Here is a 17071-nt window from a genome sequence, read left to right on the forward strand (position 1 = left end):
TCCTCTCCTCTCCTCTCCTCTCCTCTCCTCTCCCTTCTTTTTTTTTTCTTTTTTTGGCATTTTACTAACTTCCTATCATGTTCTGAGCAAATTCTTTTGATCATACTGAGGGGTTTACTCTGCCTCCTTGGTGTAGCCACTTCTGAGCATCAAGATGTTCAGGGGTTATCTAGCTCTTGGCATGGTACTAGATGCACCTGTAGTGTTGTAGCTTGTTTTCCAGACTTCTCTGAAGTCACTTTTACCTTCACAGTTCTTCAAATGTGGGCAAAGGTCAGTCTACCTATACTATTCTTAAGGCTGCTATTACTCAGCACTGCATCTTTGATATGTTTATCTACACAACATCTTTCTGTGACAGGGAGAAGATGCCATGGCTATTTATCAAATGGAGAAAAAGCAAAGCCCCAAACAGAGGAAACTGCATGAAACCTGGTTCAGCACATGGCGGTTAGTTGGAAAGTGGGAAATGGCATAGCTTGAAGTCTTATGATAAGGTAGGAACGCAACACCTTTCTTTCCTAAGGCTTGTGGGAGAGATTTCACTGCAAGACCAAAAAGGAAGGATTTATACACATTATGGTGCCTTTGTCTGGTTTTGCTGTACTCCTCACACTGACATCCGGATTTATCATGATAGCTTTTATGAAACCTTTTCCTGGGCATCTCCCCTTCCCCTGCCCCCTGAGGTGCCTGACCCTTTTCTGTGACTTTTGTGCCTTAGTAAGCCCCAGCACCTGAAAGACACTACTGCAGTCTGTGATGCAAGAACTAAGCTGTGAATGCAGCCCGAAGTGACCCTGCATCGACCTGCCAATGCCAGAGCAAGGACCTGAACCTAGCTCCTGCAATGATGTCTGACTACTTTAGTCTTTCTCTTGCCCCCACCAAGAAGCAATGCAAAAGTGAAAACCAGCACATGTTACTCTTTAATCTATTACCAAGCAAAGCAAGGCAAAGAAAATAACTTTGACCAATCTCTGAAAGCCAGAAAGGAACACTGGAAGACACAAATGAAATTACAGTTTGCTTTGTAGATGGATCTCCTTCAAATATATCTTTTCAAAGAGCAATTTTATGGAAACAATAGCAACTTGAGTCAGGGCAGGAAAGTTGCATCATTTAAAACCTTAGAACCTATTGCTATGGGAAATAATGTTGTAGTCTTGTAATGCAACAATCAACTGAAAGAAAAATAAATACTTCATTGAATGTGTCTCAAAGCAGTATACAAGCCCAGCAAGCTTCTTTACATGCTGTATTGCCTTCCCCCGTATCTGTCATCTCTAATGCAGATGCAGAACATTAACATTTAGAGCATTCCCTTTTAATATATGAAATATGTCCCCTCAGACTAGACAGGCTCTTAGCTCTTTACAGAAGAAAAAAGGCCTCTGCTAGTTCTATGAGCCTGTCTCACCCGATCCTTTCATTCTTTCTTTGCCATGCAGATATCTTAGATTTGTCTGCCTGGTTGTTTTCTGGAATAAAACTGCTCCCTTTCTACATTTAAGTAGTTGCTTTCTCTGACTGAATCTGCTGCTTCTGAGTCTTACCTGGGAAGTCAGGGTGCAGAACAGCTTGTATGCAGGCACAGCTACCGAACATGGGCACTTGGGGAGGTCTAAGCCAGCACCACTTAGAGAAATGATCTTAGATTCTACTGCTGTAGTTGAAGGAAATCAACTTCCCTAAAGTAAACATTTGCAAAATCTGAAATATTCAGGTATTAGATGGGAACCTAGTGAAAACCACATAACTTTCACGTTTTGTTTCTATAATGCACTAAAATCCAGGAACGGGGAAATTACTTTCAAGATGTTTTAACCTGCACTCCCCTGGAGCAAGTAATCTGAGGGAATGGCTCCACATGCTCCCTCAGCAGAGTTCCCTTGGAAACCACTGGCAGCAGAGCCTTATTAAGACATGCTGTATTGCTGTGGTTGTGTTTCTAGAAAAAAACACAACTACACAAGTTAAAAGCCATCATGAACTTCATGGATATGAAGTGCTCTGACTGCAACCCTGAGAACAAGGTAATTTCCGCGACTGATTTCTTAGAGCTGGTTGGATACTCTGCAACAAAATTGTTCGATTAATGACCTTCAACCTCAACATTTTGTGATTTTGTGAATTTCCAGCTTTTGGCCAGCACTAAATAACATATTTCATAAAAGTGATCCAGAGAAATATAGGACAGCTTTAATACCTGTAGGATAATCTGAATCAACTCCTTTTAGTTTCAGGAAACAAATTGCAGAGGATTCTACACAGAGTGACTGAAACTGAACTAAAGGTTTCTGCTTTAGGTGTCAGCTAATTTCATTTATGGCAGTAACTGAAATATTTTCTAAGGTTCTTTTTTTTTTTTTTTTTTTTTTTTTTTTTTTTTGAGTGAATTAAAAAGACAGTGTAGGGATCCATACATCCCTCGCTGGGGCTGGCAGTCTCAGATGGATTGCTTTGGTTTCGGTTATCAAATCAGATTAGCTGTAGTGTGTCAGCCTAATTCAAATACATGTCCAAACTAGTTTGTCTTTATGGAAATCAAAACCACATATCCTGTTCCTCTCAAAGTCTATCGTATAGCTAGGTTTTTTTTTTCAACTTTCATAATAATTGTCCAGTCAAAAGTACTGAAGAATTTGTGATTTAAACAAGGGTTAGGGGAGCTTGGTTTGTTCACAGAGCTCACTTGTTAAGAGGAGCAGAATCGCTGTCCTTGCTTTGTGGAAGAAGAGGCTAGATGAGAGCTGACAATGAGTTTCTGAAGGTCACCTGGTGGATCAGTGGCAAAGAGGACTCCTGATTCTTAGCCCAGCATTTGGGCACTGTGACACACTGTGAACTGCCTCCCAGACAAAAGCTGGAGAAAGGACACGTTATTATCCACATTTGCAAAAGGAGGACAGATTCTGTAACTTTTTACTGGTTCAAATAGGATGTGTCCAAATAGCCCAGAGACTCCGTGCTCTTCCAATCTCCAGACCACAATGCTCAGCAGACAAGGTGATATGTGCTTAACCTAGTTTGGTGAGGTTCTGAAAAGCACAACTACCAGCCCTTCTGGGAAACTTGGACAAAACATGAATAGTTTTTCACCTAAATTTTTATTGCTGGAAGGAGAATTGCAGCAGGGAAAAGAGAACTCAGGCATAATCACATCACAGCTATGGTCAGTCATAAGGTATTTCAAGTTATTTCTGAAGTAGGTATTTTCAAGCACATTTAGCTTTGCCTGACTTGTCTATTTTGATGCACAAGTTCCGTTTTCATTATAAAGTGATAATAAGCTTGAAATTGCTGCTTTTCTAATCCAAGTCAAAAGCTTGACTCTTTGAACTAAGAACAGTGGTGAAAACAGTTTAAAGGCTTGGAAATGTGAGTAGAGCTCTCAGCTACTCTGGCCACATGCTGGATAATACAATCTGTGACAGGAAGGAGAAATTTTCTTCCTTTAAAAAATGCATCTTTCACAATAGTTGTGGTCACAAAATTTATTAAAGAATTTACTATTAAGGGTTATTTTGTGACTATCTAGTGATGTGCCTTTGAGACTGCAATCAAAATGAGCAAACTAAATATGCATATTATAAGAGAACAAGTTCTCCACTAGATATATGATGAGTTGTATAATTTGTGACTATACTACAAATGTGCTGTTGCCCAACAAGGCCCTTACGTTGCAGACTATCAGAACAAATTCTTCTGTCTTTGCAGGGAGCAGAAAATTGGAACAGGCTGAGTATTTCCTTTAGATTAATGTAAGAATCAAAACCAATACATGAGAAAGCATTAGGTGACTCAAATATTTTTTACTGAAGTTGTTAACTTAAGAGAAACAGCACCAGGGAATAATACAGTGATTTTTTTTTTTTGGTGTAATCTGACAGTATAACAGACAAAAATTTCAAACCATTGACAGCTTGAAATATGGTAGGTACATATATAGCATACTACTTTCTGCAAGGCAACCAGAACTAAAAGATGTATTTTTATAAGTAATCACCTTTGTTTTTCTAAAATGCATAAATCATATTCAGTTTGCTCTGAAGGCTATAGCATTTCCAAGCACGTCTCCAGAAAACCTCTGGAGATCTAATTATTCCAGGATACCACAAAAAAGAGTTATTACTTATTTGAACTGCTAAAACTCCAAGCTGCAATATGATGACTTCTCTGTCAGTGTTATTTTGTTTCAGAAAAGTCCCTATTCTGTATAGCAAACATAGCTAGGTTTTTATTTTCCCTAGACCTGCGTTCAATTATTTAATATGCCCTAGGCTGAAAGAATACCAGGTACAGGTAATATCCAATAATTTAAAATAGCAGTAATAATACCTTTTGTTTAGAGAAAAAAAAAAAAGTGTCATTTTTATTTAGATCTTAGACCAAGTGGGGCAATTATTCTGATGTATTTTAGCCTAAATGTTGTGATTCTATCATCTTTAGTGGAATTACTCTTCTTTGCATCATTTTAAAGTCAGGAGCTGCCAACTCTGTGTGGAAATCAGGTGTGGGGACTGCAGAATAACATATCATAGCCTTTAGAGCAACAGAGAACAGTCTGGTAACACAACCATGTGTCCTCAACTCTCACTGCTCCTTTCCCAGTGTTTTCAACGACAAGTCTTGTCCTAACTGGATTTCTTTCTGTTCCTACATGACTGCACTGGTAATCTGAGGACTTCTTGGGTTTCTGAGTCAAATTAATTAAGAAGAATATATAATAGATAGATCATTTGTTTAAAATTACTCAAAATCTTAATTTTATGTGGCTTAGAAAAACTTGAGAAACTTTTCCTCTGTTGTGATATTTTTAAACTTTACATGTCCTTTATACGTCCACAGTTCTGCCCAAGACTGGTTCCATCTTCATGGTAAAACCTCTCTGTGACCTTTGAAATTGTACATTCATTGTCTGCCATGACTTGCAATAAATGTGGTGGCTCTTTCTAAGAGGTGGGCAGGTGCTTGCTAGAGACTGATGAATGGAATTCATGGTACAGAATCCTTCCTCACAGGCCAAATTGCAGAGACCGGCTCCATGAACTTTGTTAATCCAAACCTAGAATAATGAAACTGTAGCCCTGTAGCCCTTAATGTTCCATTCCATTCTCTTTGAAAGTCTTTTTTGATACAGGCATTTTAAAACAATTTGTTAGTCATTTCACTCCACATGATTTTTGTGGTGGTTTTGCCCTCAGGCCTCAGTTTTCAGTGAATTAATTCTTGTCCCCAGGAAATGTAGAGTCACGTACATGTCAGAAATGAAGAAAAAGTAATTCTGAAGAGAACAGCCATGTACAGTGTTACACATGACTGTTGAACTGGATCCCAAATACTCACAACCAGGTATTTCATGTGATTTGTGGCCTGGCAGTTAGACACCTAACAGAATCAGAATACTGGAAAAGGCAAAAATATGTAATCCCTATACAAATAATAAGTTTGTCTTGTAATAATCCCCTAACTAGCCACATCTTCCACTGGCAGCTGCCATTTCTCTGGATTATTTTTTTTTTTTAATAGTTAGCTTCGTGCTATAATTATCATGAAGAAGCTGATGTAAGATATCTTGGTCTCTTTCTTAAACTGGAACTAGACACTGTCCATGGTACAATTTAAGTTATCCTAGAGAGGAACACTGGATTCTAGTGGCCTCACCCAGCACAAATCAGCAGAGAACCACAGACCAGAATTCAAACCACGTTCTGCACATGTGGGAATGGGAAGCACCCTATTTGTAGAGCAAGATAATTTGCACACTGACCTAGACCTAAATCTCTCCCTAAAAATGGCATTTTGAAGAAATAGTAACTAGTTTTGAGACCCATTCAATAGGAAAGCAAAGACACTGACCACAAAGCCATAGAATCATAAAAGAGTACGGATTGGAAGATATCTTCGAAGGCCATCTAGTCCACCCCCCCTGTCACGGACAGGGACATCTTCATCTCGATCAGGTTTCTCAGAGTCCTGTTCAACCCGACCTTGAATGTTTCCAGGGATGGGGCATCTACCACCTCTCTGGGCAACCTGTGCCAGTGTTTCACCACCCCCATCATAAAAAATGTCTTCCTTGAATTCAGTTTAAATCCACCCTCTTTTAGTTTAAAACCATTACCTCTGGTACTATGGCAACAGTCCCTACTAAAAATTTTGTCCCCATTTTTCTTAAAAGCCCCCTTTAAGTACTGGAAGGTCACAATCTCAGACCAGAGTTCATGCAATGCTTGAGGCAGTCTAGGACATCCTGCTGGTCACCTTCTGTGACTTCTGCTGATTACAGGTGAGACTTTTCAAAAATATTAATGCATAAGGAGTCAAGACCAGAAAAGTAAAATACAAGTATACACTACAAAAGTTCTTAGTAACTTTCATAAAGTGCTTAAAAGAATTTAAACAACTGAATATATCATTTTGGCTTTTAGTCTGCCTACAGTCTAGGTCAAACCAGCACCAAACTGTTTACATTTAAAACATCCAAACATTCCCCAGAATTCTTTATGATGACACCAGCTTTCATAACTGGAGAATACAATAAACACAATATCCATTGAATTGTTGTGTTCAAATCACTATTTCACACGTCAACTCTCCAAATCTTGCATGCACTGAGATTTTCTGAAAAATCTCAAATTGTTATACAGAACCACTGTACCTTGGGCCTTTATACTCTGCAAACGTCAGTGTCCTTTCTGATTTTTATCTCTATTTTCTTATAGGCACCCAGGAAATTTGTACCAAGGCCAGGAATTGAACCTCAGAGTAATTCATTTGGCACTTTGACCACTGATCTTTCCTTCCTCCCCAGATATGTGATTTTTGTGAAAAGAGAATGAGTGCTTATAACAGTAAGCATCATACAAATGCTACGATAGGCTGACTTTTTTTCTGGAATCTAACACAATAAACCTATTGTCTCAAATCAACATTTCTTATACAAAGTGGTTATATAAATATTTAGATATAATGTTAACTGTTAAGAATTATGAAAGATGTCCTCATATCATTTCAAAGAGGTAACTTCTGTGCCTTGCCAAAGGTCTTCTTCCTCCCCAGGCTATTAAGCAGTAAGTTGTTGACTTTACATGGTTAACTGCTGGCCTAGCATATTAGAGCAGCTTCATGCTACATATAATTTGCTTTTTTATAAAAGGTCTAAAAGAAATAGAAAGGTATTCATTTGTGAATTCAACTTTAAGAAAGTACACCACGAGAGGAGCTTTGCAACATACACATTTCGACTGAGTGAACTATTTTAGGAACCATTTTCTCTGTACTTGGAGAAACATTTAAAAAGAAATGGAAACATTACCTTGGCTGATGTTTCAAACCAGCCCACGAACCCATTCTCTTTGCAGAACTGATCCATCTTGATGCCGTTGTTCATAAGAACATCTATTCCCTGGTCACATTTGTTTGCTAAAAGGACTGTTGGCACAGGTTTGCCATTTGGAAGAACCAACTTAGAGTCCAAATCCTCTTTCCATTTTGTCACTGCTTCAAACGTTGCAGGTCTTGTAACATCAAAGACAATAAACGCCCCCATGGCCTCTCTGTAATATACCCTGGTCATGTTTCCAAATCTTTCCTGACCTGTGATGAAGAAAGTAGGAGGAGAAAAAAAAAAACCACCTTGTAAAAATCACTGCTTCCAATCTAGGTCAATATTTCACATAGCAGGCTTTCTAAGAGAACATTACTGAAAAGTAGGACTTCATTTTGTAACTCTCTGGAAAGCTATTCTTTGTCTAAAAAATGGTAAGTACAATGCTAAACTCATTTGTATGAAAATGCAAGAGAGTATAGCATGGAAAAGGAGTTTTAAAGCAAATATCCAAGGAAATTAAATAACTTTATGACAAGCTTGAACTTCAGTATGCAGTCTTATGAAGCTACCAGATTTCTAGGTCTGTGGACAGTACCAAGGGTCTTGGTGTACGTTACAGGACCTTAAACAGGAGTCACAAAAAATCTAGGTACCAGATTGGAAGCTCCTTGATACTACGGTATTTTGTGGGTAACATCTATCACAATGGATCTGCTCATGCATGAAAAGGATCCTGCATAGTCTCATGCAAGTGATAATAATCAACGGTAACATAATTAAGCTCTGGAGCCATACCAGGCATTAGACTTGTTATGAATTTACTTTTACTGGCAAACTAAAACACAGAGGTGAGAAAGGTGAATTTAAAGCCTTACAAATATGGAAAGTGTTCTAAGAAATAGCACAGCAGTAGCAATATTAAGAGCTGTATTGCTCCAGTGAAAAGATCTGGGAGATGTTTCACACTAGATCTGTTCAGAAGATTTATGGTTTTATCTTCTGAATTCAAAGTGTTTTCTGGGAAGTTACTTATAGTATTTTTGTAAGCTAAAAATATAGTAATATATTAAAATATGGACTTTACAAATATCTATCTTTTTATATGATTAACAGCTTAAAAATTAACACATGAAATCAGGATATGGTCTGTTGACCAGCTGTGGGTTTGTTTATATATAAGCTGTTTTCATAGGAACTTTGAAAAAGTGTTTCCAAGAGTTGAAATAAATTACACAAAATATTTCTGGAACTCAAAAAATATAATTTCCATTGATGTCTACTGCTGAGCTGTGATCAGAAAAAAGTAGAATTATAAACTCCTGAAAGACTTTATGACAACAGCAGTCTTTAAGCAAGACAACTCTCGTATTTAACCATATATTTCCAGAGAAATGTCCTATGAAAATAAACAACATTCAATAGAAACCTATTTCTAGCCTTATTTTCTCAATGTGCACAATTTTGAGTAGGTTAGGAAGACAAGAAGATTGGAAGTCTGCCTCTGACCCTGTGGAGGCTTTATCTGATGGAAATTGTGCTGTCAAATGTAAGGAGAACTGCGGAGTGCTGATTACTGGGCTTCTAGACCATGAAGTTTCATTTAATGGAAATAGTACTGAATGTACTTATGAGGTCAACAACATCTGTTTGTGATGTTTATCTTTGGGTTTATGTAGTAGCTGTCGCAGCAAGGAAAAAGTCATTCACATGATGCAGAAAGAAAAAATGGATGTCTGTCCTCTACAAATTCATGTTAGAATTTTTTTGCATTAAACAAACACTGCATCCCATTGATAAAGCAAGTTAGAAATATATAATGTCTGGGAAATACGAGGTCATATTGAAAATTTCTTATGACTATATTAAAATGTCTTATGATTCCTATCAGTGAACTAATCAGATGAATGGCTGTCATATGCTATTCAATAATCTCCTTGTTGAGTAATTTTTTTTCATCTGCAAGAAGGTGCCTTCAATGTCTGATTAGAAGCTTAGCAGTGAGGTAAGCAGCAACATATATTATTAATTTTTGATACATACTGTATTTCAGTGATACTTTATACTTCTCATGTAAAGTTCTTGAGATGCTTGCACTATGGATGAGATGTAGATGATGTAAAACCAGCTAAACTTGGGCTTCACTCATATTTTATCTCTACTGCAAAGAGACCTGGACAGGCTGGAGCCATGGGCTGAGCCCAACTGGGGGAGTTTCACTGAGGGCAAATGCCGGGGGCTGCCCTTGGGCCACAACCACCCCCAGCAGCGCTACAGGCTTGGGGAGGAGTGGCTGGAGAGCTGCCAGTCAGAGAGGGACCTGGGGGGTGATTGACAGCCGGCTGAACAGGAGCCAGCAGTGTGCCCAGGTGGCCAAGAAGGCCAATGGCATCCTGGCTTGTGTCAGCACTAGCGTGGCCAGCAGGGACAGGGAAGGGATCTGAGCCCTGTACTCGGCACTGGTGAGGCCGCCCCTCGATTCCTGTGTTCAGTTTTGGGCCCCTCATTACAAAAAGGCCATTGAATGACTCGAGCGTGTCCAGAGAAGGGCAACGGAGCTGGTGCAGGGTCTGGAGCACAGGTCGTATGGGGAGCGGCTGAGGGAACTGGGGGTGTTTAGTCTGGAGAAGAGGAGGCTGAGGGGAGACCTCATCGCCCTCTACAGCTCCCTGAAAGGAGGGTGCAGAGAGCTGGGGATGAGCCTCTTTAACCAAGTAATAAGTGACAGGACAAGAGTGAATGGCCTCGTTGCACCAGGGAAGGTTTAGACTGGATATCAGGAAGCATTTCTTTGCAGAAGGGGTTGTTGGGCGTTGGAATGGGCTGCCCAGGGAGGTGGTGGAGTCCCCATCCCTGGAGGGGTTTAAGAGTCGGGTCGACATAGCGCTGAGGGATCTGGTGTAGCTGGGAACTGTCAGTGTGAGGTTAATGGTTGGACTGGATGATCTTCAGGGATCTTTTCCAACCCAGATGATTCTATGATTCTGTGATTTATTGGGACACAGATCTCTAAGACAGGTGGGATATGTCATAGAACATGAACTGAATTATTAATTTGCAGCATAAAATCATTCATCACAAATTTATTAGAGGAATAAAAGGCTCTTATGATACTATATTCTGGCTAGTAGTGGTTCACAAAGTTCTGAAAAATGATATGACACTTATTCCTCCTACTACTTCCAGCTGCTTTTGCAGACACTCAGGTTTTCCACTGCACTGAAAAGCTTTAGTGTTTGTAAGAGCTGCTTTATGCAGGAGGGCAGAGTTCACCAATTTCCATTATCAATCACTTTAAAGAAAGAGAAAGAATGGAGGTGCTGGGTGAATAAAGAGCCTAAACCCCTTCTGAAGTGGTCTTTTTCCCCATGAGCTGCAATTAATATATGAACATACTTAGCATAAAGACATTATGCCACTTTGAATGGAAAAAGTAGTGGTTTGTAAACAGACTTTTAGGTTTATATCATTTACATAATAGCTTTTCTTTATTTAATTTACAGTGTGAAAAAAAGTGATCTCTGGTGTTTTCATTGTGCTTGGAGAGATGGATGTTGTAATCTATCGAGGAGAAGTCTTTTTTCCAAAGATTCTCCCTTATGTGAGCAAATACTTAATAAATGAGGTTCCTAAAACTTTTACATTTAGCAGAATAACTCATGAAAATAGTCACTGTCTGATGTATTAAAGGTGTCAGAATCTGGCCTTAGGTTTTCAGCAACACAATGACTTAGTCAGTAATTAGGCTAGAAAATAGATCAACCATTAGGTATTCAATGGTATCTTGCAGGCAGCCTTGAACATTAGAATCTGTATTACTGCAAGAGGGACTGGGGAAGATGGGTTTTGCTTTTCATTGGAAGGGTCAGTAACTTGTGAAATGTCTGTTTGATCTGGCCCATTGTACTTTACTGTACTGCAAGGCCACTGGCATCTGGCATCAAAACCCCACAAGTCTGATGCCCTTTGTTTTATGCTGGGATTCATCAGCCTTAATTTAAATTAAAAAAAAAATAAAAATAAACTGGGTGTATCTAAGATTAGGGTCCTTTTGTAGCCAGAGACTAAGAAGAGATATGTAGATGGCATCTTCTCAGCAAGGACAGACATTTAAGAGTGGTCACATAAACTTTACTGTGGAGGTATTTAATCTCTACCCTCAATCCCCCAGTGAGCCCAGGCTGAGCATTTTATATTCAGATGGTTCAGTACAAGATGTTTAATTGTTAAACCAGATGAATCCTACCTCACTTTGAAGTGAACCCAATGAGACCAGGGTGCCAAAGAAACAAGATTTCCATTAAAGGGAAGGACTCCTTGTCTGAATGGCACCTGTCAACACATTTATCCTAATCTCCGTGGCAGCTCTGCAGCAGGGAAAGGTATCATTTCATGGTTTTAAAGTAATCAACAGCTGAATTTTCATAGTTTATAAAAATGCACCCTACATAAATCTGCTGGCATGACTTGTAAAGAAATCTACAATTTTCGCTAAGCACTATCATCTCTGATAAAGTTATAAAAACTAATCGTAAAGTGCAAAAACTCAGATAATTTCTACAATCTCACCCACAGCATCTGAAATATAGTGCAAAATAAAAATTGAATAAAACTGCCTAATGCCCGATTTTACAATGGATTTTACTTCTTGTCACCATCCCTCATTCTAAGAGCAAAATCTTCTGGGAACCACCATGCTTTACAAAGGGCCTTTAGCCAACACTGAGAAGCTGGAAATTGCAGAAAAGATTTAAACATTTTTTACCTTTCGCTTCAAAAAAACCTTCCAGAATTTTCACCCTTGAATTCAAGTCATCATCTTTATGGATTGAAATAAGCAAGCCTTGAGGTGGTGTTCACCACCCCAGAATGTGGAAAAACAGGCTGTCAGCAGGATTAGCCCTACAGATCCCACCACAAATCTATATTGAAATAAAAACACCACAGCCAGGGACTTATTTATGTTTGCAGAACAGTAATTTCAAGGTAATTTAGCCTAGAAATCACCATGACTATCTTATTTATGCATATGTACTGCAACGCTTAGCAGCCACTAAAAGCCTGACCTGCTGAGGATGTGCTGTGCCTGGCATTAGTGAACAGTCCATTTAGTCCTTCTGGAGCATAACACTCTTAAAAACTTTACTACTGCAGAGACATTTGCCTATATCTGTGCAAAGACTGCTGTTTTGAAGGTGGAAACCGCAGGGAAAGGAAAAGAAACTCTTTTGTCACTACTGGTATTGTGTGGATGTCTCCGATGAATTGGTCCAACTCTTTATGAGATGAGAACCAGTCTTCTAAAAGCAAACCAACACATTTTTGGTAGCAATGAATATTCCAGCCCACACATAACACAGCAGGAGGGATAAAGGTGATGCTGACACGGCTGTGAAAAAGTAGCAGGGGAGGGGGAAGGCTCTGAAGTGTTGCTCTCTGCCCTCCTCTGCACTCGCAAGCTGCTCCCTGCAGTAAATCTGCAGCTAAAGCCCATCTTCAGAGAAATCTCAGGGCTGTGTGGACATGAAACACGGACTGTAGCACTGAGAAGCAGCCTTGCAGAGAGTGAATAGCAAATACACCCGGATCTGCTGTCTGCAATAATTGGTTTCTTCAAAAGCTGCCTCAGCCTTACACCTACAGGGCCACTGCCACCACAACAGCCTTGCTCAAAATATGACTAAGAGTTTCTTTTAAAGTTTTACTTCTAACAAGATGTTAACGAATTTAAAGGATACTCATACAGAGGCAGCAGAAAAGGTAAGGAAATAGAAAAAAAAAAAAAATTGACCAAGGAGGATTTAAAGATTCATAACACAGCAGTAGAGGTGATGGCACACTTCTACAGAGACACGAACATCAAAACTGAGAATTTTGGACATTCAATGAAATAAAATGGAAGTTATGAGGAAATTAAAGACAAGGAGAATTTTCTGTATAAATCTCCTCCCACACACAATAGTGAAAATTCAGTCACTTGAAACTCAGTCATTTTGCTGAATCAGACATAAATTCATAGATTTTAATGCCAGTGTGTTGTTACAGGTATCATAACATCATAAACCATGAAGCTTTGTCCAGTTATTCCTGTCTAAGACCTATAGCTTCAGGAATATATTATCGGTTTAAAAAACCCAAGTCTTAATATAATAATATGTGATGCAGAACCTATCTCTTCCCTGAATTATTCTAATGCTTTGTTATCATTATTGTTCAGCATTTCTTATAGTTTTGTTTACCAAATTAAAAAATACAGAAAAATATGTTACAGAAATATAAACTACATTTAACTACATTTAAATAAGATGGCACCACATGAACCAAAATTGCTTTTTCTTCTGATGTCTATGAGGGTAAACAAGGATAAAGTGCTTGGTCCTGCCAGAGCTGGAATATGTCACTTTTCCCATGAAGTCGCCATACATGTAAATCCTACTCATAATGTAGATAAATTTTGACACTAGTTTTACTCAAAACGTTTTTGAGTATTTTAAGCAATTTACTACCCACTGATCCACACAGTGAAGTGCAAGGAAGAGTACACATTGCACTTAGTAATAAGATCACTGGTTGTATAATGGAGTGGGAAGAGGGGATGTAAGAGCTGAAGTGATACCTGATATATATACACATACACACATACACAAGCACACACACAGATATACACATATACTCATATACTGATACATTTGCAGCATTTGCTTCCATTCAAGATGTCCTAAATGCGAAGACAACATTCTTTAGCTTGGTTAGAGACTGAAAATTTATTGCTTTATGCCCAAAGATAAATGTGACCTAATAACAGAGATTCTGCCAAAAGTGAGAGGATGTTCTGAGACCAGAGATTTTATTTTCCTCCCTCTTATTCTCACATTATTTCTGTTTTTCAAGTGGTGATATATGACCAGTCACAGCCACGATAAAACACTTCCATCCCCTCCATATTTCAAATCAGTTTTACTTTGATTTCATTTTTAAACAACTTTTTTCTCACCAGCCAGATGTTTTATTTGTGATCACTTCTATGTCAACACCATGCTGATCTGAATTCAGGCTGTTGCTTACAGAATTTATTTTCTGTGTGTAGCCAACAAATGCTAAAGCTTCTTACACATAAGTCATTAAAACTAAACAGCAACTCTTTTTATTACCGGCCACTGTCTTGACCTTCACAGAGATGCTTTGAATTGAGCAATTCATATGAAATTTAGTACTATGCTGTAATTCTCTCTGTCATGTGTGATAACTCAGAAAGCACGCTAGTCATTCAGTAGTACAACTTCGTGTAATTGCTCCTGCAGCCTGACTGAAAGCTACATCATATGATCTGCCAGCACATGATTAGTAATGTAATAAATCTCTGAAACAAGGCATGCAAATACATCCTTTAAGTCCCTGATGCATTCAGAATTTACTATTAAATGTTTTTTTCTCATGCAGCAAAGTTTTGCTGGAAGTGTATGTATTTATGGCTATAATCGGTAACTTGTGAGCAATAAAAGCAATTCTCTCCCCATTATTCCAACTCCTAATAAAGAAAACTGAGCATGTATGTATTTAATATCACAAACCCACAAAACTATACTGATGTGCAAAGAAGCTGGGGGTTATGCATGTTTTGCATAAAGCGGTGTTGTTGCATAAGTTTTCGTACCTTGGTGCCAAATTCAGAGCTCAGACATGAGGCAGCTAAGTGTAGAAGAAAGGCACTCCCTCCACCAATAAGAATGTTAAGAATTTTCTCATTTCACTAGTTTTACTCAGTGCCGTTCCAGACTGTATCACTGAACCCACAGCTCAGGCCGCAGCTGCCACAGTTGCCTAACAGCTGATATAAAGTTCACCTCTTAACAAATGTGACTTAATTTTGAGTTTTTAATAAAAATATCTTCCTTCAAGCTATTGTGTTATAGCTGTACTTGGATTCCTACGTACACTAAATGAAAAATGATTACTTATAGCATACAAAATATGCTGAGAAGATAAACTTTTATTTTGTGGACTGAATCAAAAATGATTAATTCCTAGTAAGGGGGGGTGGGGGGCGGTGGCAAAAAAAGTTCTGGGTTTAATTGGAAACAAATATAAAAACTCTGATGAACTGACAACGTCAAATTCTGCATTTTTTAATGATGTAAGCATGCAAACATAGCTGGACTTCTTTATTCTTATTCTCCTTGTACAGAGTAAATTATCTTTTTTTTGCTTGGTGTTGGAAAAAGGACAAGTAAATATGAGCAAATACATTTTAAACAACCAGGATTATTGCCAAATAGAAATACTTCTCTTTTCAAAGTATGTCAGAAGTTGTTTAAGTTTCATTGGGCTGAAGGAAGGAAGGTAGAGAGAGGGAGTAAAGGAAGAAGGTATTTTGATAAAGTAACTTAGTGATACTTTTTCCTTATTTTTTAAACTATAAAAATTATTTTAACCATTTTATTGAACCCCTGATCTCTTCCACCAAATTAAATAGCTGTAACAGGAAATTCTCGCTACTCTCCCTCTCATCATAGACATCTGTCAGTCTAATGAGGGAAGATGAACAGAGGCAGCTGCAGGGGAAGAATTGGGGCGTTTGGAGAGAGGTGGCTGTGCCCCTACACAATGGGAGAAAAAGCAGTCAGGGCAGGTTTCATTCTGACACCCCTTGTCTGGGGGTCTGCTGGCTTTAGGGAAACTCCAAAATGTTAATCTGCCCTTCAAGTTTTCTCTCCTCAACATCCTCTTTCTCACTGCATAGGCACTGGTAGTTTCCAATTTAAAGATCAGTACAAATTAATCTGGGTCAATATTTTGTGTAGTCTCTGGATGGGTTATAGAGCAAAGTGTTCTCCTCTGTACTCACCTGCAATATCCCAGAGCTGCAGCCGTACCACAGTCTCAGCATCCCAGCTCAGAACCTTCAAGGCAAAGTCCACCCCGATGGTGGCCCGGTAGTGGGGGGAGAAATTCTGGTGGACATAACGTTTGATGATGCTGGTTTTGCCCACTCCCAGGTCCCCGATCACCAGCAGCTTGTAGAGGTGCTCCTTCTGACTGTGCTTCTGCATCTTTCCTGTGGCTGCGGCTGCTCCCTGCGAACTGATTGCATGCTCTGCCCGAGGAATCCGGCCAGCCCGAGGGGGGAAAGAGGGAGTGAGGAACCGGGGAGGGAAGGAGAACAAGGTAGGTGGAGGCTCTTTCCCTTTGTACGGAAGCAGGATCACCAGGTCCAGCAGCAGCCCTGCTGGGAGATGAAGTAAGCAAGGGACTGGGGCAAAAAAGTCTCCCGGAAAGTTTTGTGCGTATGTGTGTAAAGGTCAGCATGAGGTGTGTCTGGGATTAGTCTGGCTACTAAAGACTTTGCAGGAAAATTTATGCAACAGTCCTGTTCCCCGTTTCACTCCTCGCTGGAAGGACAGTGTTTGTGTTGTGCACTAGTTTTACACACTTTCTTTTAATCACTGTCTCCTTCGGTGATAATTTGTCACTGTGCTTGTTTCCAGACAAAAAAAAAAAAAAAAAAAAAAAAAAAGCGCAGAAATCTCCTTTCAGAGGTTTCACACCTCCACTAAAGTGCAAAAATTAACCAGTGTGACTTTAACTTTGGATGTGATTTGGTTTTAATCAATGTAAGTCAGTAGGAATGCCGTTATATCACTAGAAGTGGCAGTTATAACAATATAAAGTACTTCTACAGCGTCCACACCAGGAGGGCTGTAAGAATTTAATTATATCAGATACATATTTTTAAATTTC

At 39.0% G+C, this 17071-nt stretch overlaps 1 protein-coding gene across 1 annotated transcript in view; it reads right to left on the reverse strand.

Annotated features, from left to right (window-relative positions):
* RAB38 (RAB38, member RAS oncogene family) overlaps positions 1 to 16479 on the reverse strand; it is a 21939-nt gene extending 5460 nt beyond the window's left edge. The window contains exons 1-2 of the mRNA XM_026849824.1: positions 16179 to 16479; positions 7322 to 7602 (exon numbers count right to left, since the gene is read on the reverse strand). Coding sequence (XP_026705625.1) covers positions 7322 to 7602; positions 16179 to 16383 — 486 coding nt within the window. The 5' untranslated portion in view covers positions 16384 to 16479. The remainder of the gene's footprint in view (positions 1 to 7321; positions 7603 to 16178) is intronic.
* Positions 16480 to 17071: the final 592 nt, after the last annotated feature.

Source organism: Athene cunicularia (assembly GCF_003259725.1).
Source record: "Athene cunicularia isolate RWA chromosome 1 unlocalized genomic scaffold, athCun1 chr1_part1, whole genome shotgun sequence".
Lineage (NCBI taxonomy): Eukaryota > Metazoa > Chordata > Aves > Strigiformes > Strigidae > Athene > Athene cunicularia.